Source organism: Saimiri boliviensis, chromosome 2 (genome assembly GCF_048565385.1).
Source record: "Saimiri boliviensis isolate mSaiBol1 chromosome 2, mSaiBol1.pri, whole genome shotgun sequence".
Lineage (NCBI taxonomy): Eukaryota > Metazoa > Chordata > Mammalia > Primates > Cebidae > Saimiri > Saimiri boliviensis.
In genome coordinates this window covers 10,650,643-10,678,541 of record NC_133450.1, presented here as the reverse complement: position 1 = coordinate 10,678,541, position 27,899 = coordinate 10,650,643, and the positions used below count along the sequence as shown (strand labels likewise).

Sequence of the window (27,899 nt, the reverse complement as noted above, 5' to 3'; positions counted from 1 at the left end):
TGCCTCGGCCTCCCAAAGTGCTGGGGTTACAGGCATGAGACATCACATCCGGCCGAATTTACATCTTTCATTGGTTCTTTTTTTTTGGACACAGAGTCTCTGTCACCCAGGCTGTAGTGCAGTGGTACAATCTCAGCTCACTGCAACCTCTGCCTCCCAAGTTCAAGCAATTCTCTTGCCTCAGCCTCCTGAGGATTACGGGCTCACGCCACCGCCACCATGCCTGGCTAATTTTTGTATTTTTAGTAGAGACAAGGTTTCACCATATTGGTCAGATGGGTCTCGAACCTCAGGTGATCCACCCACCTCAGCCTACCAAAGTGCTGGGATTATAGGCATGAGCCACTGTGTCCAGCCTCAAATGTTTTCTCACTCAAGAGGTAAGGAAAGCAGAGGACAAGGGAGAATCCATCCTTCTTAGCATTGCGTCTTTAAACCTCCATCACCACACAGCCATCACCCCCAAAGACAAACTTGAACATCTAGACACTTGTCACTGGCCCTGTATTCACAGACATCCTACAAACTTGGCCTTTCAGGGCTGAGTCCTCAGCATCATCTCAAGCAGAATGCCCACTCCCCTCTGGTGTCCTTCCTCCTGATTCCTCTGGGCATCTGCATGGCCCAGAAGTGCCTGAGGTAGCCAACCTGTCCCCCACTGTACAGCCTGCCCAGTCCTATCCGAGGCCCCTGCCAGAGCAGTCACCACAGCCCCCTTTAAACAGGCCAGTGGCACCATTCTGCCATTCACAAAGATCAGCTTCCTCAGACACAGACTCAAGAGTCTGTGTCTACCTACCTTACCATGGGCCCACTGGAGTCGTCCCGTGTCCAACCCCACACCGTGCGGCTGCTCTGTAAGCACAGGCCCTAGGATGACTCAGACACCTCTGGAAACTTTTCTTCTTCCAATGGGCCGTTTTCTGGCCTATGACTGTGTAGGAACAGTCTGCCCAGTTGAAAAGTGGAGAGCTCCTTGACCCCTTAGATGCCTGTGTACTGTCTAGGATGGCTAGAGGTAAGCAGTTTGCTACTAATCATAGTTGAGGGAAAACAACTTTTTCTGTAGCAGTTGTGAAGAATAAACTCAGGAAGGCTGACTGAAACGACATGTCACAGCTGCACACCACTTCCTCGGTCTTAAAATGAAGGACTGGCAAGGAGTCCCCACCCCCAACCATGGAAAAGCCTTAGAAATCAGAGGCCCAGAAAGCATGTTCTAAGAACAGATCCCCTGTGTGGAAAGCTCTGCATTCGTGGCATTTGCCCTGGTACGCTCGCTGGGTGGAAAGGAAGACTCCACACCCGTGGTGTAAGCTCCTCCTGTCACCACCGCGTCCCCGGGTGCAGGACCTGCACTCTTTGGGGAGGAATAAGCCTCACCTGCCCAGAGTGTATCTGTGACGCGCTGCCCCAGCGTTAGGTGATTTCATTTGGTCCTTACAACTCACTCTGGGAGGAAGAGAGAGCAGATGGTATTCGATGGGGATGAGGAGGCTGCAGACAGCTGCCCTGTGTTCAAAACCAGCTGACAGATGAGACCCAGAAATGATGGAGAGAACGTGTCAGCCTTACTTCTGTACAAGTCTGGATTGGAGGATATGTTTACAAGTGTGGCCCTGGTGACCTTGCTAAGCAGAGGTGAATAACTGCAGGTCTCCCGCAGGCTTAGAGCCTGCCTGGGGGCTTGGCAGGAGATGGCAGGCCAGCCAGACCTGCCAGGTGGGCCCACATGCCCAGTGTTGCCACTGCCTCCCTGGGGACAGGGCTCAGGAATGAGCAACAATCCCTCCACATAGAATAAAGCTAGGGGAAGGGAGGCCCCTCCACTCTTTACTATTATCTCTTTCATAGGCCAGGCCCTTGTGGCCTTCCATGCCGTCACAACTAGTGGGCTGGCCAGGGAGAGCTGACCGACTCAGCCGGGGGCCCTTGCGTCACTCCACACAGGGCCTTGGCTTCCTCTAACAGAGCTACTTATCAAGGCCCCTCTTTCCCTGAGCACTCCTGTTGATAATCCTGGCCACGCCCAGCCTGGAAGGAAGAGTTGGCCCCAAGGATAGTTTGATTTATGATCTCATGTAATTAATTTTAGCAGGCTGCCCACTGTCCTGCCGCTTGTCATCAGTTCAGCAGGCACTGGAAGCCTGTGCATCCCTCCATAAATTATTTAACTTCTCTAATCAGAGGTCTTCTCCAGGGTATGTAGGGATTAGATTTGTAGCTTTAAAACTTTAACAGTGGAACACGTTTTATTATGTAAAATTAATGCAAGACTTCATTAATGTAGAAAAGAAGCGGATTTTTTTTTTTTTAGCTTGAATGTATTAGTATCCATTGTAGAGACTTTTTCAAGTCATCCATGAGACTTCTCTTGAAGGACACATTTCTAAGAACCAGGGTCACTTGGGACAGTGACCTCATATGGCACTCTCATATCTACACGCATCTTCTGTATATTGCCTCAGTAGCACGGTGCCAAGGAAAACCTCACCCACCCAGTTGCCTTCTCAGCTTAGACATCCATCAAACCAATGTAGATGTTTAAGAAAGGAATAGCAGAAACATTTTATTTTACAGTTAGTCACTGACTGCAATGACCAGTTGTTCATATGAATTGCTTACTGTAAATATATTGGTCAGTCAAATGGTACTCAGAACTTACGGGAACTCAGAATCTCAGAGCCTTTGACCACCTCGCATCTCCCCACCCTGATGCTCGTGAAGGGGCTCAGTGTACCTGGGCTCTGGTACACTCACACAGCTTTACACATGTGTACATCCTGAATGGACGTCTCTTTTCAAATGACCAGTGCGCCACCGCAGCCCTCCTAGCCCTGGCTTATTCATGTAAGAAGCTGAATAATATGCACAGATCTAGTAAGCGGACTAACATCACAGTACGAGGTAACAGATCACCAATACTCATTGTAACCCTTTAATTGACCATAGGTGAGTGTATGTTATTTTCATTGGTTTTTAAAACTATAAAACATTTCTTAATAGAATTCGAAATAGCTGCAGAGCCCCCAAAACCCCTCACGCCCTATGGCTCCACTGGACTGTCAGATCCCATCCAGTCCTGACACTCCTCCATTAGTGTGAGAAGGGATAGAAGGGTTACCACAGCCAGGCAGGCTGGAATCCTAAAGGGAGATGCACAGAGCCTTCAAGCAAGGCTCACAGGTCCAGCAAGGAAAGGCGAAGGGATGGTTATAGAGTTGGCATTTGGAGGCCCCTTCAGCCTCACAAATCACCATTTACAGGGCTGTCACCTGGTCACAGGGCTGTCACCTGATCACAGGGCTGCCCTGTCCAGCAGCAGCTTGTTGGACTCTTTGCCAGGCCAGGCTTACTGCTTACACCAGGCTCATGGGTCCTTGGCATCCTATCCCATGCAGCACCCGTGGTGGGAGAGGAGGTGCTTGGTGCTCACCCTGAGGGAGAACAGTCCTGTGATCCAGAGAGCCACCAAATGTCTAGAGCAGCCACAATTTATGGAGCCATCCCCCAGAGAGACACCCCCAGTAGGCAGGCAGTGTGGTGTCTTCTGTGGCAGAAGAGTGTCCTGGGTTTAAACTCTAACTCTGCCACTTTCTCCATGACCTTATCCCATATCACCAAGTTTCCTAGAGCTTTAGTTTCCTTTATAAAATCGGGGTGGCCAGAGGGTTCAAGAGAGCTGTGTGCTGTTGTAAGGCGTTCAGCAATGCCTGTACACAGCAAGTGCTCAATGAGTAGATGCATACATACAGAATATACAAGTCACCTTTTCATGAGGGCCGACCACGTGCCAGAGCATCGCACCAGGCCCTGCAGCCACACCAGCGAATTATTAAATGATTCAAATGCATGATATTATTTAGAAAGTTACACAAAGAGATGAAAGTGTGGGGGCCCTAGATTGGCACATTCCTATTTGGGAAGAAGCTGAAAGCCCAACTAAGGGCAGACGGCGAGGTGTCACTAAATGAGCACTGGACTGGAAGCGCAGCCCCCCGAGCCTCAGGCAGCACGCACACTGCAGCAGGCTCGGAGCCTCCATTCTTCTCCACACGACCAGCACACCAAGCCCTGCCCGCCTCCCTTCACTCGGGAGGGGCCCAGGGGCGTCCTGCTCTCAGTCCATCAGGAAGGCATCTCACCACAGTGGAACACATGGGCAGGAGTTAGGGACATTAGTACGGAGGGGAAGAGTCAAACTAGTGACAGGCTGACTAGTGCCCAGGTGGAGGAGGGAGAGGTGAGCAACCACAGTTCATCTTCATGACTGTGACATTTCCCCCAATATCCCCGCGCTGTGCTCCTCAGCCCCTTTGCTGAGGCTGTCTGCCCAGGTGATGCCAGCACCGCCCCCAGTCTGCCTGTGGCCCACTTTTGGAGTCATCCTGCCTGTGGCAGCCCGATTCTTTTCCCCTCATTGTGTCTCCATCTTTTGTGGCAAAGTCTGCGGACCGTAATACTTCAGCCCTCGTCACTTTAATGGTCGCAGTTGGCCCTGAGAGGATCCAGGGAATGAGAGTGGCTCTCACTACCTGGTGATGAGGCCAGCAAGATCATTCAGCTCCAGCCTGGCACTTCCAGCCTCCAGAGACATGGCTATGCAGAAATGGTGCTAACACGCTTTCCACGTGGAGGACAGAGGCCTAGGTGCCTGGGCAGTCGCCGTGGGTGGAAGATGCTCTTGCCAAGCGTCTGTATCAGTGCCTGGGCTCCAGGGCTCTGCACCTTGCCATGCTCCCTTGTAGCCTGTTGGGGTTGTAAGAGCTTCTTCCTTGTATCCTGTTGGGGTTGTGAGAGCATGCCTGCACCTGGATTCCTTGTTCCTTGTAGCCTGATGGGGTTGTGAGAGCTTGTTCCTTGTAGCCTGATGGGGTTGTGGGAGCTTGTTCCTTGTAGCCTGATGGGGTTGTGAGAGCTTGTTCCTTGTAGCCTGATGGGGTTGTGAGAGCTTGCCTGCACCTGGATTCCTCAGCCTGGGAGGGATGTCTCTTTCACCCAAGCCCAGCGGAGGGACCAGCGGTAGGGGCTGGAGACTCTGCAAGGAGCCCTGAGGTTGGCTGTCTTATTGCAGACACAGGAGAGCAAGGGATTTGGAGTCAGGAGACCTGTGTTCTGGTTCTAGTCCATCTGTCTGGTGGGTTGGCTTCAGTTTCCTCATCAGCACAATGGAGATGCGCAGCTGTGTGCGGCGCCGTGAGCATGGGAGCCAGTGGGCACATCAGGACAAACCTCCGGCAAGTGCCCAGCACACAGCACTCCTTGTCCAAGTCAGTCCCTTGCAGGCATACAACATGCCTCATCAGTAATACGAAGGAGATGGGGTCACCTCCCAGCTGAACTTGGTATTATTTGATGTGCCATCTCCATCCATCTCTAGGAGGCTGGCCTCACCAGGATGCCTAGAGCATCTGGCTGTGTGGAACTCGGGCACCTCTGAGTGGCCAAGTGAGTTTCCTGCTTCCTCCTGAATTGTCCACCAGATTTTGTTTGCTTGCCGAACTCATGAGGAATGCCTGCATGGGCAAGTCACAAGGCTAAGGGCATCAGTTACAGTCTAGGAAGAAGCCCCGAGAATCCTCCAGAGGAGGAACCAGGAGCCATGAGCTCAGTGCCAGCTCCTAGCCCCCCTCTTCCCTCCCTGGGCCTGTGTCCTCTCCTCTAAAATGGGGGTCATGGTGTATTTTCCCTGCTTCTCATGCAGAGCTGATGGTAGAACGGGGAGTCATTGACTCCCAGTGTGTCTAAGGGACAGTGCTGATGGAGGTCAAGACCTGGGATGGTTTAGGCTTGCAGCCTGCAGCCCTAGTCACACCACTGGCTAGGCAGGCCCGAGTCGCCATGGTAGAAACAAGATGAGGGGGAACTGCAATCTGAATATTGATTCTCCCGCCTCTGTCCAGCCCAGGTCTGTCCAGGGAGAGCCCAGGGCAGTGGGTTTGGGTTATAGACTTGTGGTCCAGTCCCACATCTGGTAGCTCAGGCAGGTCAGCCGTGATCCTGCAGCCTCAGTCAGTAAAGTGGAGGCGACTGTGCCCACCTATGTGAGTTAACACTTCTTTGGTTGCAAATAACAGAAACCAGCCTAGCCTGTGAGGTGCCTCACAGGACCCTGTGACCCTGCCAGGCCTTGGGTACGATGGCCCCAGGGTCTCCAGTGCCATCAGGACCCCCTCCTGCCTGCATCTGGATGGCACCTCCTGCTCTTGGGCCCTGCACTGGCTTTTTCTGTGTGTTGGGTCAAATGCTGGTGAATGGCTGCCAGCAGCTACCAAGTCCACAGGTCACAGCCTAGGACACTGGGTCCCCTCCATGTCTGTCTGTCTGTCCCCTGCTCTGTGTCCTGTGATTCTCCCTCTCAGACAGCCACCGTAAATCAATCAACAGTGGCTGGGGACAAAGCCACTGGGTCCAGGTCTCTCCCTTGCAGGTGGGGTAAAGTATCAGAGATACCACGTGCCTCAGCAGCAGCAGGAGACGAGGTCACCTCCCAGCCGAGGAGGGCAGGAGAGGCTGGCGTCTCCACCGGAGCTGAGGATGCCAGCAGCCGAGCAGCCCTCTCCCCTCACCTACCAGGGCACTTGGGCAAACTGCCTCCCTGCAGTGCGGCCATCCGCCCTTCTGTAACGTGGGGGAATGCCGCCACGCTCCCTCCTGCAGTTCCGCTCTGCTTGTTCCGGAACAGATGATAACAGAGATGGAGCATATGGGCCCCAAAGTCACCCGACATTCTGGGAAAGCGACACTGTGTTACCCCGGGCTTGGGGGGAGGGGCCCGTCACTCTGAGCACAGCTTCTCCCTTTGTTCTTCAGAAGGGCACGAGGTTGCCCCTCCTGAGAGGAAGTGTGCACACCTGGACTTCGAGGAGGATTTCCTGTCTAGGCAGCGATTGGGGAAAGCAGCCGCAGGGTGGGCATATATGTGGGGAGGAGAACATGATGGAAGCCAGAGTCCAGTCCTTCCTGGGCCACTCCTGCCTCAGCCCACAGCCCGGGCCTCTGCCACCCACGGGGCCTCACCCAGCCCGGCCTCCATGGCCCCTGCAGCCTCGGGTCCCACAGGTATGTCAGGAGTGTCCCAGAGTGCTGAGAGCAGATCATGGGAAGTGCCCAGCTGGGCTCCAGGCCTAGCTCCACCCTGGCCTCAGCGGGTCCCTGCCCAGGGTTGGGTGCCTTGGCATTTTCAAAGCCGAGTTTCTGCCGCCTCCTCGCAACTCTCACAGTGCTCTGTGTGCCTCTGAGCTAGACCCACGCACGGTGCCCCCAGGGCAGGTGTTCAAACCTCGATTGGGAAGGCTGGGGGCAGGTATCGCATCAGCCCAGGGCGAGGTGGCTTAGGCATTCTTCCTTGTCCCCAGCAGGTCTGCCCTGTGGTCCAGAGGGGCCCTGGCATCCCCTGCTCTCCCCAGGCCTGGTCCTTGACAGCCCCTGTGGACACTGAGGTTGGCTTTGGGATGAGCTCGTGAAGATGCCATGCAGCTCTTCAAGCAGGCTCTCTGGGGCTGCAGTCAAGGCTGGGTGTGTTGGGAGACCCACCCTGAAGGCCCAGCTCAGGCTGTGCAGTCGGAGGACAGGCCCAAGAGGGGCTGGGAAAGCTGGAGGGGACAAGGACGCAGGTGCTGGATGTGGAGGGAAAAGAGCTGGGGGCAGGCACAGGGTCCCTCGTCTCCCGCATCCTGTCCCCTCGCTGTGGCTCCCGAGTCTCACCATGCAAGTTGCAAAGCTTTTGGTAGGAGAGAAAGCCACTCGGTGTAAGTTCCTCGGCAAGAAGCTGCTCAGTGAAGAGAAGGAGAGAGAAGGCTCTTCGCTTTTCCTTTCACCTCTGACTTGTGGCCTGGCAACCTTGGGGCTGTCCCTGCTTTTTTCTGACCTTCCCTGGGAATTCCCAGGAGGACCCTAAGATTGTAGATATAAATCTTGGTGCTTCAGGACAGCAGAGAAGAGAACTGGCTAAACAGAACCTGGCTTGCCTGTGGGCCAAGTGGGTTAGAACCAGAGGCAGGCCACAGGGCAACAGGGCCAGCGCTCCAGAGTCCAGCGCCCACTGAACTTCTCAGCAGGAACCCGGTGACCCTGTGCACAGCCCAGCACATTCTTCCCACCCCTCCTGCCCTGACATGTTTGCCTTCCCTCCGGTCGCAGGTGATGACTTCTTTATAGGAGAGCTGTAGACAAAGGAGAGAACTAACAGGGACTGACACAGCCTCTGGCGAGATGATTCTTTGGTCTCTGGGCAGCAACTGAACCAGAAAACTGGCAACACAGGAGCCTGGCCTTGGCCGATGGGCTGTGTGAGTGAGGCCGGGCAGAGTGTGCGGTGAGGACAGGCCCTCGCCCTTAAGCGCTTTCCAGGCCGGTCCCAGCCTCAGGAAGAGGTTGCAGAGTCTGAAGTGTGCCAACCAGCACTCCAGACAGTTGGTGCTGACTACCGGTATGTCACTGCCGTCCCTGGGCCTCAGCTATCTAGGCTGTGAAATGGAGCTGATGGCCACCCTCATTACCTCACAGGGTTATTGGGGAGAGATCAGATCCAGGCTGAGCACAGGCCCTGGAAAGTGCAGTGGGCACTGGAGCCCACAGACTGCCTGTCACAGCCTCCTCCTCTTCCCCGCAGGGCCACCCGTTCATCGTGCAGTTCAATGACGGAAACGCCGCTGTGGTGTCCATGTGGGTGTGCAGGGCGTTGGAGGAGCGGCGGAGCCAGCAGGGACCCCCATGAAGCTGCAGTGGGGAGCTGAAAGCCCAGGACTGGTCACCAAGGAGAACCACCCACCTATCACCCTCTCCATACGCTACCTGTGCCAGAAGAGCTTGGTCGGGCCCAGGCTTCCCTGCCCTCGCTTTTGTCTCTGCCAGCGGGTGGCCTTACCCGGGGAGACCCACGTGTGGCCCGCCCCACCAGGCCCTCCCTACACCTTCTGGTCTGGAGGCGCCGACACTGGCAGGGGATAAAGGGTGGGGCAGCGAGAATGGAGGTGCCTGGGGTCCCTGCCCACTTCTATTTTCCTAACCTTTTTCTCTGTAAAGGGTCAGGCCCGTCAGCATCACTGATGGGAATAAAAGTCTTACTGCTTTGGGACAGCCTCTGCCATGAGGGTTGTGTTGTCTAGTGGGTCTGTCGCCCCCAGAGCTGGGGGCAGCTGGGGTCGCCACTTCAGGGATGTGTGTGGCAGTGCCAGCTGTCCGTCCAGTCACCGGCAAGCGCCCGCTCACTCCTCACAGTGCTGTGCTGAGGCCCGCAGCCCCGCTCTGTTGTCACACGAGAGACAGAAGCACAGGCGGCACTCAGACAGGTCCCATGACAGGGAGTCGGCCTGGATCTCAGGCCCCCGCCCCGAGTTCCTCACTGAACTGCCAGACATGTCCACTCGACCTACGTGGCCTAGGAGGGAGTGGGCTGTTCTGAGAGGCCCCTCTCCACTCCCACCCCCACCCCTTCACCCCACAGCTGCCACTCCTCTCAGGCAGTACCCTCAGTCATGTGCCAGGTTAGCCTGGCTACCCCCATTTTACAGGTGAGGAGCTGAGGCTCCAAGGGGCTCCAGTTTCCACTTAGAGGTCTGAGTAGCATCTCAACACGTCCAGAAGCAAATTCCTAGTCCCCACCCCACCCGGACCTCCTCCTGCAGCTTTCCCGTCTCAGTAAATGGCATCTCCGTCCACCCGGGGCCCAAGCCATTTGGCACCCTCCAAAACACCAGGACATAACCTTGACTCCCTTTGCAAACCCGCATCCAGCCTGCCAGGAAGCCCTGCAGTCTTTGCCTTCAAAGAATATTGGTGCCTTCGCCTCACATTCTCTCTTGACTCCAGCAAGGCCTCCTTGCTGCTCCTTGAACATCTGGGCACATCACCACCCAGGGTCACAGCAGAGACATCTAGCCATGGACGGTTCACACTCCCCTCCATAGGCTACCACGTTGCTAGGGCGCCGCTGCCCAGCTGAACCTCCAGCTCATGGGTGGGATTGGTGCCATTATAAAAGGGTGAGTTTGGGGCCAGGCACAGTGGCTTTGGCCTGTAACCCCAACACTTCAGGAGGTTCAGGTGGAGGATTACTTGAGCCCATGAGTTCAAGACCAGCCTGTCACCATAGTGAGAACCTGTCTCTAACAAAACTTAAAAAATTAGCAAGGTGTGGTGGTGGTTAGCTGTGGTCCCAGCTACTAAGTGAGCCATGGTGTTGCCACTGCATTCCAGCCTGGATGACAGTGAGACCCCGTCTCAAAAACAGGCCAGGCACAGTGGCTCATGCCTATAATCCCGGCACTTTGGGGGGCCGAGGCTGGCGGATCACCTGAGGTTGGGAGTTCAAGACTAGTCTGCCCAACATAGAGAAAACCCATCTCTACTAAAAATACAAAATTAGCCGGGTGTGGTATCGCACACCCGTAATCCCAGCTACTCAGGAGGCTGAGAGGAGAATCGCTTGAACCCGGGAGGCGGTGTTCACCGCTATACTCCAGCCTGGGCAACAAGAATGAAACTCCATCTCAAATAAATAAATGACGTTAGTTTAATTGAGCTAGGAGCTCAATTATTTCGATTGGGGTTTTACATGTTACTAGCAGTAGGATCACGCCAGCTAAGGTAGGCCTTTGCACTTGGTGCCTGGAGCAGACTTCCCCCATGCGCCCACGTGGCTCACCTCTAGGCCTGCAGGTTTCAGCTCAAATGGCATCTCAGTGGGACCCACCTAAGCACTCCAAAATCGCAACCTCCCGCACCCGCCCTGGGACCGCATGTGCCCCTCACTTGCACCATTTTCCTCTACTGCATTCAGAACTATGCAACACTCCACTTATTTTCTCTTCTGTCTCCTTCCTCCCCTGCCCCCCATTAGAATGGAGTCTCCGCAAGGGTAGATTCTGGTCTTTTTCACATGGTATTCCCCAGTACAAAGAACAAGGGCTCGGCTCTGCACAATGTATGTGGGTCAAATGGCCAAAGTGGTGGACTCTGCATGCACAGTCCGGTGCCCAGGAAAGGGCACCCTATGTGAGGCATCGTGTGGCTTCCCAGGGCGGGTTCAGATCATCTTTTTCATAACACTTTTCAAGGCACAGGCCTCCAGCTTTCTCTGAGCACCTGCCATTTCCCTGGGGCTTGGAAGGTCACAGAATTGGATGGGGCCACGGCCATGAAGACTGTGCTCCCTGGCCCACTGCTCAGGGCAGGGAGAGCTGTCGGCAGCACCGCGTGATGGACTTTCTCAGGAAGAGGCTCTGAGAGAGCGGGGAACATTCAGGGGCTCCCACATGGGGCTGACTGCCCCAGAATGTGAAGCAGCCACCACCCAGACTAAAGCATATCCTCATTTTGGGAAGATCCATCCAACAAGCCTGTCATGCCCAAATCCCAAGTCAAGGGCGGTAAAAAAAATGAGCAGGTACCACGCTGGGCAGCGTGCTTAGGGCTTACTCTATCAACTTGTTTAATCCCCACCGTGATCCCAAGAGGTAGATGGTGATACGATTATTCTGCCCATTTTACAGATGAAGAAACTGAACCACAGGCCAAGTGACTTACCCAAGGTCACCCAACAAACAGCAAAGCGCTGTTTGGGACTCAGAGCTCCACTCTTAATCACGGCTCTGCTAGTCGACTCCACACACACAGCACACATGTGCACACAGGTGTACACACGCACACACCTTATCCTCTACCACAGAGGTTCCCAAACTCTGGTTTGCCAAGATAATGCTAATACCTTTGGGAAGGGGCCAAGGATCTGCTCTTTGATCAGCTCCCCAGGGATATGGGTGCAGAGCACCCCCCACAGCAGTCCCCAGGGATATGGGTGCAGAACGCCCCCCATAGCACTGAGAGACACTGCTCCAGATGCATGCTTTGGCCCGGAGACCAGCTTTCAGGGTGATCTTGAACAAAGGACGTCTCCCGCTGAGTCCGTTTCCTCATCTCTCCATGCAGGGGTTGATCTCACGGTGTCCCTAGAGCACCTCCCAGCCCTGACGTCCCAGAGCAGAGTTCTCACCATTTGGGCTCATCCCATGAGCATCCTTGCCCCCGAATTACATCACCCACATGCATGCATGCACAGAATTTTGTTCACAACTTTGGGGTTCGTGGAGACCCCGGAGCCCACATGCTTATGACCTCTAGTCAAGGGCCCCTGCTTTGGGGTAGCCCCCAAGTAAAAATTCCCCTCTGGCTTGAAGTAGGAAGTTGGGGAGCCAAGTCACTCCTGAGGGGCCCTTGTGCTAAGACCCCTCTGGCTGGAGGCAGGTTCCTCTTTGGCCTGCTGAAGTGGTTCCTCCAGTCACCCTTGGGGGCCAGAGGCCAAGCTGCACCTGCCCTCAGAGGTCACGGGAGGGCTGAGACCTAGAACACGGCGGTGCCAGAGACTGGCCTGGCCAGCACGAGCTTGTCCCCTGCTGGAAAGCCACCGCCGCCCACCCTCACCCCATCCACGTGACTCATTCCTTTTCTTCTTTTCAGGCCCCTCTCAAACGGCACCTCCTCTTGGCAGCTTCTTTACTTCCTTCTCTGGATATACACTGAGCCCCTCGAGGGCAGGGTGAGGCTGACTCTCCTCTGTACCAGGACCTGGCCCGGGACCTGCACAGGGAGGGTGCCTGCGGTGTGGGAGGGCAGGAGGAGGCAAGGTGGGGTGCAGGGATGGGGCCCTTGGACCTGAGGCCCTTGGGGGCTGTCACTGTCCTGCCTGGATCTCTTGCTCCAACCCTCAGTATCACCCATTCACTTTCTAACCGCAGCCTTTGAGAGCCCAGACCCTCATTAGAGGCAGCCTCAGGCCTCTCAGACCTTCAGGGGAGCCTAGAAGGGAGTGTTTCTGGGACACTCCCAGGCCAAATCCTCAGGTCCTCACGGGACACAAGGAGAGACAGGTGCCTCCTCTGCTTCTAGGGCCCTGGCTTGGAGGACAGGAGGCCCCTCACACCTAGCCCATTGTCCCTGCTTCTGTGTGGTTTTCCCATGTGGGAAATGCAGGATACAGAATCTCAGGGCTTCGGAGATGCTCCAGGAAGTCTGTGGGGGTGGAGGGAGGAGAGCTGGAACCCTCTTCTCCAGGTGTGGTGGGAGCCCTGTGGTACAAAGCAGTGTGACCCAGAGCCCTTACCCAAGGCCCAGCCCAGCTTGGGGGTGGTCAGGCCAGTGCGAGCTGGGCTGGATGGTACAGCCTCACTGAGGGAAGCTGCGGGTGCCCTGCCTGAGCAGACCTGCATCTCTGGGGGCGGGGGGGGAGCATATGCTTCCAGGTGTCAGGCCAGGGTGGAACCTCCGGGTGAAGTCTTGGGGTGATGCTGGGCCTGCAGGCTGGCAGCCCCTGGACCCCCATCACATAGGGTGGTTCAGAAGGAGCTAGACAGCTGCCTCCACATGGGTAGAGCCCAGAGAGGGCCATGATGCCACCTCAGAGCTGTCTTCCATCCCCGTGACTGCTGCCCAGACTCCCCCTTGGAGCTTCAACCTTTAGCTAAGTCTGGCCCTTATTACAACGGGAGCCTGGCTGGGTGCAGTGGCTCTCACCTGTAATCCCAGCACTTTGGGAGACCGGGGCGGGCTCAGGAGTTTGAGACCAGCCTTGGCAACATGGCAAAACTCTGTTTTACAAAAGTTAGCCCGGTGTGGTGGCACATGCCTGTCGTCCCAGCTTGGGAGGCTGGGGTGGGAGGATCACCTGAGCCTGGCGGGGGAGCGTGCTGCAGTGAGCTGTGATCCCGCCGCTGCACTCCAGCATAGGCAGCAGGGACCCCGTCTCAAAAAAACCAAAGGGCTGTGGGGGAGAATAGGAGCCTATGTTCTCAGTCACAGAAATGTCCTTGAGAAAGAAGAACGTAGAGGGAGGATGGTGGGAGGGAAAGACAGTCCCAGGTCCCAGGGTGAGGGAGGGAGGCAGTGCCCAGCAGGTGGGCAGAAGAGCGTGGAGAGGGGAGCTGCACCGGCTCACAGCAGCCCAACTCCATTCCTGGGGCCAAGGGGATCCCCGGGACTGCACCTGGACCAGGTCCCTGCTTCTACTTTGGGGAAGCAGGTGTTTTCACTTCATGCAACCGGAAGAAGCAGTTCAATCCAAGCTCAGGTGGGAGGCTCGAAGGAGGGGGCTGAGCCGGCATCAGCGCCAAGGTGCTGCAGCAAAGGCAGCAGGCATGGCCACGTGGGGTCAGGAATGGGGAGTGCAGAGGTCTGCAGGGGAAGCAGTCAGCAGCTCAGGACATCTGCCCTGAGCCTGGTCCTTGGTAGGTGCTGGCTGCTCGTACGGAAAGTGGGGTGAGGGCAGCGGCCTCCATGGCACAGAGCAAGCTGCCATGGCACTTGCCGGCTTTCTCATGACTCCTTTCTGCCTTGGCAGAAATCACATCCCTGACCCACCGGAGATGCTTTCAACTAGTGGGCAGGCAGGGCAGGCTGTGGCTGGCAGTCGGGGGAACCCCCGAGACTGCCTGGGCTGGCATGAGCCACAGGAGTGGATTATTATGCGGGGCGGGGGAGGCAGCAGACCCCAGACCTCATCATGACAAATTTTCTGCTGAACGACCACAAATATTTGCCGTGACTTTGGACAGAGTCTGAAAAAGACTTTGTTTCCTCCCTTGGCGGTATCATTTGTCTTGTTTTGAAGCCACGAGATTGCAGGCGCAAACTTATAGACTCAAGTTTGTCTTAATTGCTGTGGTGTCACCACCTCTCTGGCAGATAACAGCACAATGAACGAGTCGATGGGGCTGAGCCCTCCAGGTCCTTCTTCTAAAGTGAGACAAATGTCCCTCCTTTGAGCCCAACAGTCCATCGGCAGCTCTGTCATTTATTTATCTCCCTAACAGTTTGCATTAACTTGCAAGGGATAAAAAGTCTCTCCTGCCCGCAGACTTAGTTAAAAGCATCCAGTCAAACTGTGCTGCTGTGTTTCCTAGGAATTTGCTCTTTTTATCTTTTTTCCCCACTTTGGGGGCGAGGGGGTGTAGGGAGACCAACAGGGCACACACGGGGAACAATAATGAGGGCACAAATATGAGAATAAAGTTTTGAGATAGAAAAGAAATCCTACCAGGCACGGTGGCTCACGCCTGTAATCCCAGCACTTTGGGAGGCTGAGACGGGCGGATCACAAGGTCAGGAGTTTGAGACTAGCCTGGCCAACATGGTGAAACTCCGTCTCGACTAAAAATACAAAAAATTAGCCAGGCATGGTGGTGGACTCCTGTCATCCCAGCTACTCTGGAGGCTGAGGTAGCAGAATCACTTGAACCTGGGAGGCGGAGATTGTAGTGAGCTGAGATCATGCCATTGCACTTCAGCCTGGGCAAGAAGAGCGAAACTCCATCTCAAAAAAAAATTTAAAAAAATTAAAAAAGGAAAGAAAGAAAGGCAAGAAATCCTATTTGCCTTGGAATCTGAGCTGCACATGGCAAACTGCCTTCACACCGATCTCATCTGGTCTCCCAGCTCCCTGGCAAGGGCAGCAGAGTCGTCCCCATCTCTGTCTCCCACTCCATGTTCCCATCACAGGGGGTGACGCTCTGCTCTTTGCATGTGCAGAGCCCTCTCTGCCTCTGAGCCATGACACAGGCTGTTCCCTCAGGCTGGGACACCTTCCTCCCATCCTCTGCCTCCTGCTTAATTTCTGCTCATCCTCCAAGATTTGGCTGAAAGGCAGTTCCTATGGGGAGGCCTTTTCCAATACCCAACCTGACCTGGCCCACCTGTGGGTACAGGAGCCCAGCCCACAGGCTGCCGCCACCCTGGAGCTCCTCTGTCACTGCCCGACCTCACCGTATCGTCCTTCTGTGTTTTCTCACATCATCTATCTGCCTCACTTCAGTGAGAGCCCCAGGAAGGCAGGGGCTGGCTCAGGGCCTGGCATTCAGGAGACGCTGGAGAAATGGTGGTTAAATAAAGAAGGGGAAGGTGGGGTGGGTGGGGCTTCAGGAAATTTCAGTGACCTCCTCCTCCCTGCCTGCAGCTGCCTGGGAACAAGTTATTTACTTATTTATTTATTTGAGATGGGCCTCGCTCTATTGCCCAGGCTGGAGTGCAGTGGCGCCATGTCAGCTCACTGCAGCCTCAGCCTCCCGAGCTCAAGTGATCCTCCCCCTTCAGCTTCCCAAGTAGCTGGGACTACAGGCACACATCAGCATACATGGCTTATTTTTAGTTTTTGTAAAGATGTGGTCTTACTATGTTGTCCAGGCTGGTCTCGAACTCCTGGCCTCAAGCAATCCTCCCACTATAGCTTCTCAAAGTGCTGGAATTACAGGCATAAGCCACGGTGCCCAGCTGGGAAGAAGATGTTTATAAAAGCATCTGATGGGATTGTGGCTGCTCTTTCATTTTCCCCCATTACCCTGCACTTTTGAAATGTAACTCAAACATGTATTATTTTGTAATAATAATTCATTTCAGAAAATGTTAAATCTCTTGGTCAGAGTCCCAGCAAGGCAGTGGGAGTGGTGGGAATCAATGGAAGTCTCCTGATACCCAAATCGAATCCCTCTTTTCTACCCCACGGCCTCCTGGGTCTTCTTTGGCAATTATGTGGAGGATGCGGAAGAATGCAGCTATGAAAGGCATGGGCTTGGAGTCACACAGACCTGGGTTCAAGTCTTGCATCCTCCGTTGACTCACTGTGTGACCCTGGGCAAAGATGCCTAACCTCTCTGAGCCTGCTTCCTCAATGGTAAAGTGGGGTAATTACAGTAGTGGGTGTTGTTGATGTCATTATTAAATTATCCCTTCTCCTGACTGTGATAATCATAAAAACACTTCTAAAGGGCTGGTTTCTAGCCCCTTCCTCCTGCCAGGCACCGCTGCCTCACATACACACAGATCATCATATAACCACGAAGTCCCAGGGAATCCCCACTTCTTAAGTATTCCTTCCCCAGGAGAAATGGGGCCTCCTTCCTCTGTGGATGCAATGCAGGCCACGGTGACTGCTCAGGGACCGTCATTCTGCAGCAAATCCTGTCCAGGCTTTTCCCCTTCCTCCTCCCCTGCCCAGTGGCGATTCACTTCGCCCTCCGTCTTCCATGCATGCGATACACTGGGCATGTGCCTCTGCTGCGACTCCAGCCTGGGGTGGAGTGACTTCAGGGAGGTGTTCTGTCTCCCTTACTGGAGTGAGGGTCCCACGAGAACACAGCCTGCATCTTACAGGCAGGCAGTGTTGCTGAAGAAACAGCTTTCACTTCAGACAGGTCTAGGTTTGAGTCTTATGGCTACTACTTCCAGGCTGTGTGGCTTTGGGCAAATCACTTCACCTCTCTGAACCTCAGCTTCCTCAGCTGTGCCATGGTATGCTAGCATCATAAGATTCTCAGGAAAACAAAATGAAATGAGAGATGCCAAGAGTGCAGCATAGTGTCTGGTGCACAGTGGGGACCCAAGTTCCTTAGCTGGTGTCAACAGAAATAGAAAAGTGACCCTCTAGGCCAGGCGCAGTGGCTCACGCCTGTAATCCCAGCACTTTGGGAGGCCGAGGCAGGTGGATCACAAGGTCAAGAGATCAAGACCATTCTGGTCAACATGGTGAAACCCCGTCTCTACTAAAAATACAAAAATCAGCTGGGCATGGTGGCGCGCACCTGTAGTCCCAGCTACTCGGGAGGCTGAGGCAGGAGAATTGCTTGAACCCAGGAGGTGAAGGTTGTGGTGAGCCGAGATTGCGCCATTGCACTCCAGCCTGGGTAAACAAGAGCGAAACTCCGTCTCAAAAAAAGAAAGAAAGAAAGAAAGAAAGAAAGAAAGAAAGAAAGAAAGAAAGAAAGAAAGAAAGAAAAGTGACCCTCTTCCTATACCACTGCCACCCCCAGCCTTAATCCTGTCCCTCTTGAACACTTTAACCTGCTCTATTTCTTCTCCACAGCAATTGTCACCACTTAGAATTACAGTAATCTTTCTTGTCCATCTTCCTATTGCAGTGTGAACTCCAGAGGGTAGGGACTAGCTTGCCTTAATCCCCACTGTGTCCCTAGCTCCTGACACACAGGAGGTACTGAGTAAGTATTTGAAGAATTCATGGTCTCTCTAGCGCCTATGCTGGGCCCTGCTGAGGTTTCAGAGAAGTCCTGGGGAGTCTCCCTGCCCAAGTGGGGGCCACCTGCTTGTTCACTCAAAATCCCAGCAAAGCTGGTACCATCTCTTCTGGGGAAGGTAGGATACTCATTTCTTCAGACCAGAAAAGCCAGCAAGGGGCAAGACAATTTAAAGGAGAGAGAATAATCTTTCAACAAATAGTATTGAGATAACTGGATATCCACATGCAAAAGAATGAATCTGGATCCCTACCTCACATCATATACAAATGTTAGCTCCAAATAGATGGGTTAATCATATACTAAAAGAGCTAAAACTATAAAAATTCTTGGAGGAAAATATAGAAGTAAGTCTCAAAGCACAGCCTTCTTAGATATGAGGCCAAAGCGCAACAGCCCTCCCCACCACCCAAAAAAAAAAAAGAAAAAATTGGATGCCATGAAAACTAAAAATGTGTGTGCTTCAAAGGATGCCATTAAGAAAAGACTATGAGGACTTCCACCAAGATGGCCAAATAGGAACAGCTCTGGTCTGCAGTTCCCAGTGAGAGCAATCCAGAAGGCAAGTGACCTCTGCATTTCCAACCAAAGTACCAGGTTCACTGGGACTGATTAGACAGTGGGTGCAGCCCAAGGAGGGCAAGCTGAAGCAGAGTGGGGCATTGCCTCACCCAGGAAGCACAAGGGGCCAGAGAACTCCCTCTCCTAGCCAAGGGAAGCCATTGGGGACATTTCCTGACAGGATGGCACACTGGCTCAGATAGTATGTTTTCCCACAGTTTTTGCAACCCACAGACCAGAAGATTCCCTCCAATCCTTACAGCACCAGCGCCCTGGTTTCCAGTGCAAAACGGGGCAGCTGTTTTTTTGGTTGTTTGTTTTTTATCATACCCTAGTGGCGCCTGGAACACCAGTGAGACAGAACTGCTTATTCCCCTGAAAAAGGAGGCCGAAGCCAGGAAGCCAAGTGATCTGGCTTGGTGGGTTCCACCCCCATGAAGACCAGCAAGCTAAGATCTACTGGCCTGAAATTCTTGCAGCCAGTACAACAGTCTGAGCTAGACCTGGGATGTTCAAGCTCGGTGGGGGGAGGGGCATCCACCATTGCTGAGGCTCAGGTAGGCAGTTTTAACTTCACCTGTGTAAATGAAGTCCTGCAGAAGTTTACACAGCAACTGGGCAGAGCCCACGGCAGCTCAGCAAGACCTCTGCAGGCAGACTGTCAACTAGACTCCCTTCTTGCTGGGCAGGGCATCTCTGAAAAAAGGCAGCAGCCTGGGGTTAGATCCAAGTTGGCCAAATGGGAACAACTCCAGATTGTAGTTCCCAGCAAGAACAACGCAGAGGGTGAGTGATTACCGCATTTCCAAACGAGTTATTACTGCCCACAGACCAGGAGATTCCTGGGCTAAAAAGTGTGAGTTTCCAGCACCACTGTTTCAGCTGGCGCAGCGGGTCTCTGCACAAAAACTCACACAAATCTGGGTGCCATTTCAACTGGTGCCTGGAATGCCTAGGAGACAGAGCTGCCCATTCAACTAAAAAAAGGGGGCTGAAACAGGGAGCCAGGTGATTTGGCTTGGCAGGTCTCACCCACACAAAGACCAGCAATCTGAAATGCTCTGGATTGAGAGTTTCACAGCAAGCACAGCAGGACCCAGAATGGTCCAGCTCTGCTGGGGGAAGAGCTTCCACCATTACCGAGGCAGTCCACATTTACCAAGGCAGTCCACCATTACCAAGGCAGTCCATCAATATTGAGGCAATCCACCACTACTGAGGCAGTTCTAACTATACCTCTATAAAAAAAACTGCAAGGAAGTTCACACAGTAGCTGGGCAGAGCCCACGGCAAGCCAGCAATGCCTCTGCTGGCAGATTGTGACTAGACTACCTCCTAGCTGGGTAGGGCATCTCTGAAAAAAGGCAGCAGCATGTCAGGAACTTATAAATAAAGCTCCAATCTTCCCAGGACAGAGCACCTGGGGAAAAAAGGTGGTTATGAGTTCTGCTGCAGCAGACTTAAACATACCTGCATAGCAGCTCTGAACAGAACAATGGAGCTCACAGCTCAGCACTTGAGCTCCCATAAAAAGTCAGACTGTCTCCTCAAGCAGCTCGCTGACCCCTGTATATCCAAAGAGACACCTCAAAAAGGAGAGCTCAGGCTGACATCTGCTGGGTATCCTTCTGGGATGAAGATAACAGAAGCAGAAATTGGCAGAAACCCTTACTGCTCTGCAGCTGCTGCAGGTGATCCCCTGGTAAGCAGGGTCTGACATGAACCTCCAGCAGTTCTACAGCAGAGGGGCCTGTTAGAAGGAAAACTAAAAAACAGAAAGAAATAACTTTATCATCAACAAAAAGGACGTCCGCTCAGAGACCCCACCCAAAAGTCACCAACTACAAAGGCCACAGGTAGATAAATCCACAAAGATGGGAAGAAAACAGTGCAAAAAGGATGAAAACACTCAAAACCAAACATGTCTCCTCCTCCAAGGGATCACAACTCCTCACCAGTAAGAGAACAAAGCTTGATGGAGAATGAGTCTGATGAACTGACAGAAAGAGGCTTCAGAAGGTGGGTAATAACAAACATCTCTGAGCTAAAAGAACATGTTCTAACTCAATGCAAAGAAACTAAGAACCTTGAAAAAAGGTTTGACGAAATGCTAACGAGAATAAACAGCTTAGAGAAGAATATAAATGACCTGATAGACCTGAAAAACACAACACAAGAACTTCACGAAGCATACACAGGTTTCAATAGCCAAATCAACCAAGCAGAAGAAAGGATATCAGAGACTGAAGACCAACTCAATGAAATAAAACAAGAAGGCAAGATTAGAGGAAAAAAAAGAGAGAAAAGAAATGAACAAAGCCTTCCAGAAATATGGGATTATGTGAAAAGATCTAATCTACGTTTGATAGGTGTACCTGAGTGTGATGGAGAGAATGAATCCAAGCTGGAAAACACTCTTCAGGATATTATCCAGGAGAACTTCTCCAACCTAACAAGGCAAACCAACATTCAAATTCAGGAAATACAGAGAACACCACAAAGATATTCCTCAACAAGAGCAACCCCAAGGCACAAAATAATCAGATTCACCAAGGTTGAAATGAAGGAGAAAATGCTAAGGGCAGCCAGAGAGAAAAGTCAGGTTACCCACAAAGGGAAGCCAATCAGACTCACAGCAGACCTCTTGGCAGAAACCCTACAAGCCAGAATAGAGTGGGGGCCAATATTGAACATTATTATTATTATTTTTTTTTTTTTGAGATGGAGTTTCACTATTGTTGCCCAGACTGGAGTGCAATGGTGCGATCTCGGCTCACCGCAACCTCCGCCTCCTGGGTTCAGGCAATTCTCCTGCCTCATCCTCCTGAGTAGCTGGGATTACAGGCACGCACCACCATGCCCAGCTAATTTTTTTTTTGTATTTTTAGTAGAGATGGGGTTTCACTATGTTGACCAGGATGGTCGCGATCTCTTGACATCGTGATCCACCCGCCTTGGCCTCCCAAAGTGCTGGGATTACAGGCTTGAGCCACCATGCCCGGCCCTATATTGAACATTATTAAGTAAAATAACTTTTGTGCTCACTTCACCAGTACATATACTAAAATTGAAATGAAACAGAGAAGATTAGCATGGCCCCTGCACAAAGATGACATCCATATTCATGAAGCATTCCATATTTCTAAAACAGATTTACAAGAAAAAAAACAAACAACCCCATTCAAAAATGGGTTATGGATATGAACACATACTTTTCAAAGGAAGACATATATGAAGCAAACAAACATATAAAAAATGCTCATCATCACTGGTCATTAGAGAAATGCAAATCAAAACCACATTGAGATACCATCTCGTACCAGTTAGAATGGTGATCATTAAAAAATCTGGAGAAAACATGCTGGAGAGAATGTGAAGAAAAAGGAACACTTTTACACTATTGGTGGGAGTGTAAATTAGTTCAACCATTGTGGAAGACAGTGTGGCAATTCCTCAAGGACCTAGAAATAGAAATACCATTTGACCCACCAATCCCATTACTAAGTATATATCCAAAGGATTATAAATCATTCTATTATAAAGACACATGCACATGTATGTTCACTTTGACACTGTTTTACAATAGCAGAGACCTGGAACCAATGCAAATGCCCATTGATGACAGACTGGACAAGCAAAATATGGCACATATACACCACGGAATACTATGCAGCCATAAAAAATGATGAGTTCGTGTCCTTCATAGGGACATGGATGAATCTGGAAACCATAATTCTCAGCAAACTAACACAAGAACAGAAAATCAAACACTGCATGTTCTCATTCATAGGTGGGTGTTGAACAATGAGGACACATGGACACAGGGAGGGAAGCATCACACAGTGGGGTCTATTGGGGAGAATAGGAGATAGACAGTGCAGGGTAGGGAGGTTTAGGAGGGATACCATGGGGAGAAATGCCAGATATAGGTGATGGGGGCGATGGAAGCAGCAAACCACATTGGCATGTATATACCTATGCAACTGTCCTGCATGATCTGCACATGTACCCCAGAACCTAAGGTGCAATAATATGTATATATGAAAACAATTTTCAACCTAGAATTTCATATCCAGCCAAACCAAGCTTCATAAGCGAAGAAGAAATAAAATCTGTTATGAATAAGCAATTGCTGAGAGATTTCATCACTACCAGGTTTGCCTTACAAGAGCTCCTGAAAGCAGCACTAAACATAGAAAGCAACAACCAGTACCAGCCACTCCAAAAATGTACCAAATGGTAAAGAATATCGACACAATGAAGAAACTGCGTCAACTAATGGGGAAAACAACCAGCTAGCATCAAAATGGCAGGATCAAATTCACACATAACAATATTAACCTTAAATGTAAATGGGTTAAATGCCCCAATCAAAAGACACAGACTGGTAAATTGCTTAGAGTCAAGACCCATTGGTTTGCGGTATCCAGGACACCCACCTCACATGCAAGGACACACATAGACTCAAAATAAAGGGATGGAGGAAGATTTACCAAGCAAATGGAGAGAAAAAAAAAAAAAAAAAAAAAAAGCAGGAGTTGCAATCCTAGTCTCTGATAAAATAGACTTTAAACCAACAAAGATCAAAAGAGACAAAGAAGGGCATTACGTAATGGTAAAAGGATCAATGAAACAAGAAGAGCTAACTATCTTAAATATACATGCACCTAATACAGGAGCACCCAGTTACATAAAGCAAGTTCTCAATGACCTACAAAGAGACTTAGACTCCCACACAATAGTAGTGGGAGACTTTAACACTCCACTGTCAGTATTAGACAGATCAATGAGACAGAAAATTAGCAAGTATATCCAGGACTTGAACTCAGATCTGGATCGAGCAAACCTAATAGACATCTACAGAACTCTCCACCCCAAATCCACAGAATATACATTTTTCTCAGCACTGCATTGCACCTACTCTAAAATTCACCACATAATTGGAAGTAAAACACTTCTCAGCAAATGCAAAAGAACTGAAATCATAACAGTCTCTCACACCACAATGCAGTCAAATTACAACTCAGGATTAAAACTAACTCAGAACCGCACAACCTCATGGAAACTGAGCAACTGGCTCTTGAATGTTGACTGGATAAACAATGAATGAAGTCACAAATAAAGATGTTCTTAAAAACCAACGAGAATAAAGACACAACATACCAGAATCTCTGGGACACATTTAAAGCTGTGTCTAGAGGAAAATTTATAGCAATAAATGACCAGATGAGAAGCAAGGAAAGATCTAAAACTGACACCCTATCATCAAAATTGAAAGAGCTAGAGGAGCAAGATAAAAAAAAACTCAAAAGTTAGCAGAAGACAAAACATAACTAAGATCAGAGCACAACTGAAGGAGATAGACACACACAAAAACCCTTTAAAAAAATCAATAGGCCAGGCACGGTGGCTCAAGCCTGTAATCCCAGCACTTTGGGAGGCTGAGGCGGGCAGATCACGAGGTCAAGAGATCGAGACCATCCTGGTCAACATGGTGAAACCCTGTCTCTACTAAAAATACAAAAACTTAGCTGGGCATGGTAGCACGTGCCTGTAATCCCAGCTACTCAGGAGGCTGAGGCAGGAGAATTGCTTGAACCCAGGAGGCGGAGGTTGCGGTGAGCCGAGATCGCCCCATTGCACTCCAGCCTGGGTAACAAGAGCGAAACTCTGTCTCAAAAAAAAAAAAAAAAAAAAAAAAAAAAAAAAAATCAATCAATAAATCCAGGAGCTGATTTTTTGAACAGATCAACAAAATAGCCAGATTAACAAAAAAAGAAAAGAGAGAAGAATCAAATAGATGCAATACAAAATGAAAAAGAGAGTAAATAAACAAATAGAAAAAGAAAAGGGAGAAGAATCAAATAGATGCAATAAAAAAATGATAAAGGGGATATCACCACCAATTCCACAGAAATACAAACTACCATCAGAAATTACTACAAACAACTCTATGCACATAAACCAGTAAACCTGGAAGAAATGGATAAATTCCTGGACACTTGCCTCCTCCCAAGACTAAACCAGGAAGAAGTTGAAACCCTGAAGAGACCAATAACAAGGACTGAAGTTGAGGAAGCAATTAATAGCCTATCAACCAAAAAAAGCCCAGGTCCAGATGGGTTCACAGTCAAATTCTACCAGACATACAGAGAGGAGCTGGTATCCATCCTTCTGAAACTATTCCAAAAATACAAAAAGAGGGAATCTTTCCCAATTCATTTTATGAAACCAACATCATCCTGATACCAAAACCTGGCAGAGACTCACAAAAAAAGAAAACTTCAGGCCAATATCCATGACGAACATAGATGTAAAAATTTTCAATAAAATACTGACTAACAGATTGCAACAGCACATCAAAAGGCTTATCCATCATAGGTAGATCACGAGGTCAAGAGATCGAGACCATCCTGGTCAACATGGTGAAACCCCATCTCTACTAAAAATACAAAAAAAATTAGCTGCGCATGGTGGTGAGTGCCTGTAATCCCAGCTACTCAGGAGGCTGAGGCAGGAGAATTGCCTGAACTGAACCCAGGAGGCGGAGGTTGCGGTGAGCCGAGATCGCACCATTGCACTCCAGCCTGGGTAACAAGAACGAAACTCCGTCTCAAAAAAAAAAAAAAAAAAAAAGAAAGGATATCAGAGATTGAAGATCAGCTCAATGAAATAAAGTAAGAAGGCAAGATTAGAGAAAATAGAGTGAAAAGAAATGAACAAAGCCTCCAAGAAATATGGGATTATGTGAAAAGACCAAATTTATGTTTGATTGGTGTACTTGAAAGTGACAGGGAGAATGAAATCAAGTTGGAAAACACTCTTCAGGATATTATCCAGTACAATTTCCCCAACCTAGCAAAGCAAACCAACATTCAAATTCAGGAAATATAGAGAATACCACAAGATATTCCTCAAGAAGAGCAACTCTAAGGTGCATAACTGTCAGATTGACCAGGGTTAAAATGAAGGAAAAAATGCTAAGGGCAGCCAGAGAGAAAGGTCAGGTTACCCACAAAGGGTAGCCCATCAGACTCACAGGGGATCTCTCAGCAGAAACCCTACAAGCCAGAAGAGAGTGGGGGCCAATATTCAACATCCTTAAGGAAAAGAATTTTCAACCCAGAATTTCATATCCAGCCAAACTAAGCTTCATAAGCAAAGAAGAAATAAAAGCCTTTATGGAAAAGCAACTGCTGAGAGATTTCATCACCACCAGGCCTGCCTTACAAGAGCTCCTGAAGGAAGCACTAAACATGGAAAGGAACAACCAGTACCAGTCACTGCAAAAACATACCAAATTGTAAAGACCATTGACACTATAAAGAAACTGCATCAACTAATGAGCAAAACAACCAGCTAGCATCAAAATGGCAGGATCAAATTCACACATAACAATATTAACCTTAAATGTAAATGGGCTAAATGCCCCAATCAAAAGATATAGACTGGCAAATTGGATAAAGAGTCAAGACCCATTGGTGTGCTGTATTCAGGAGACCCATCTCACATGCAAAGACAAAAGTAGGCTCAAAATAAAGGGATAGAGGAAGATTTACTAAGCAAATGGAGAGAGGGAAAAAAAAAAAAAAAAAGCAGGAGTTGCAATCCTAGTCTCTGATAAAACAGACTTTAAAACAACAAAGATCAAAAGAAACAAAGAAGGGCATTACATAATACTAAAAGGGTCAATGCAAAAAGAAGGGCTAATTATCCTGAATATAAATGCACCCAATACAGGAGGACCCAGATACATAAAGCAAGTTTTTAATGACCTACAAAAAGACTTAGACTCCCATGCAATAATAGTGGGAGACTTAAACAGTCCACTGTCAATATTAGATGAATCAACAAGACAGAAAATTAACAAGGATATCCAGGACTTGAACTCAGATCTGGACCAAGCAGACCTAATAGACATCTACAGAACTCTCCACCCCAAATCCACAGAATATACATTCTTCTCAGCACCACATCGCACTTATTCTAAAATTCACCACATAATTGGAAGTAAATCACTCCTCAGCAAATGCAAAAGAATGGAAATCATAACAGTTTCTTAGATCACAGTGCAATCAAATTCGAACTCAAGATTAAGAAACTCACTCAAGGCTGGGCGCGGTGGCTCAAGCCTGTAATCCCAGCACTTTGGGAGGCCGAGGCGGGTGGATCATGAGGTCAAAAGATTCAGACCATCCTGGTCAACATGGTGAAATCCCATCTCTACTAAAAATACAAAAAAAATTAGCTGGGCATGGTGGCACGTGCCTGTAATCTCTGCTACTCAGGAGGCTGAGGCAGGAGAATTGCCTGAACCCAGGAGGCGGAGGTTGCGGTGAGCCGAGATCGTGCCATTGCACTCCAGCCTGGGTAACAAGAGCGAAACTCCATCTCAAAAAAAAAAAAAAAAAAAAAAAAACTCACTCAAAACCACACAGCTACATGGAAACTGAACAACCTGCTCCTCAATGACTACAGGATAAATAATGAAATGAAGGCAGAAATAAAGATGTTCTTTGAAACCAATGAGAATGAAGACACAATGTACCAGAATCTCTGGGACACATTTAAAGCAATGTCTAGAAGGAAATTTATAGCACTAAATTCCCACATGAGAAGTGAGGAAAGATCTAAAATTGACACCCTAATGCCACAATTAAAAGAACTAGAGGAGCAAGATCAAACAAATTCCAAAGCTAGCAGAACACAGGAAACAACTAAGATCAGGGTAAAACTGAAGGAGACAGAAACACAAAAAAACCCTTCAAAAAATCAATAAATCCAGGAGCTGGTTTTTTGAAAAGATCAACAAAATAGACTGCTAGCCAGACTAATAACAAAGAAAAGAGAGAAGAATCAAATAGATGCAATAAAAAATGATAAAGGGGATATCACCACCGATTCCACAGAAATACAAACTACCATCAGAAATTACTACAAACAACTCTATGCACATAAACCAGTCAATGTAGAAGAAATGGATAAATTCTTGGACACTTACACCCTCCCAAACTAAACCAGGAAGAAATTGAATTCCTGAATAGACCAATAACAAGATCTGAAATTGAGGCAGCAATTAATAGCCTACCAACCAAAAAAAAAAGTCCAGGACAAGACGGGCTCATAGCCGAATTCAACCAGACAGACAAAGAGGAGCTGGCACCGTTCCTTCTGAAACGATTCCAAACTATATAAAAAGAGGGAATCCTCCCTAACTCATTTTCTGAGACCCACATCATCCTGATGCCAAAACCTGGCAGAGACACAACTAAAAAAGAAAATTTCAGGCCAATATCCATGATGAACATGGATGAAAAAATC

The 27,899-nt window shown here is 50.0% G+C and overlaps 1 protein-coding gene and 1 non-coding gene across 4 annotated transcripts in view; both read left to right on the top strand.

Moving 5' to 3' along the window:
- The window catches only part of MAP2K5 (mitogen-activated protein kinase kinase 5), a 273,895-nt gene extending 264,783 nt beyond the window's left edge, over positions 1 to 9,112 (top strand). For all 3 annotated transcript variants that reach the window (XM_003929695.4, XM_003929694.4, XM_074392748.1), the window contains one exon: positions 8,615 to 9,112. In XM_003929695.4, coding sequence (XP_003929744.1) covers positions 8,615 to 8,719 — 105 coding nt within the window. In that variant the 3' untranslated portion in view covers positions 8,720 to 9,112. The remainder of the gene's footprint in view (positions 1 to 8,614) is intronic.
- A 12,503-nt stretch (positions 9,113 to 21,615) lies between these two features.
- LOC120364086 (U6 spliceosomal RNA) lies at positions 21,616 to 21,722 on the top strand. The gene has a single exon (XR_005579439.1). It is a non-coding gene; the product is annotated as a U6 spliceosomal RNA (small nuclear RNA).
- Positions 21,723 to 27,899: the final 6,177 nt, after the last annotated feature.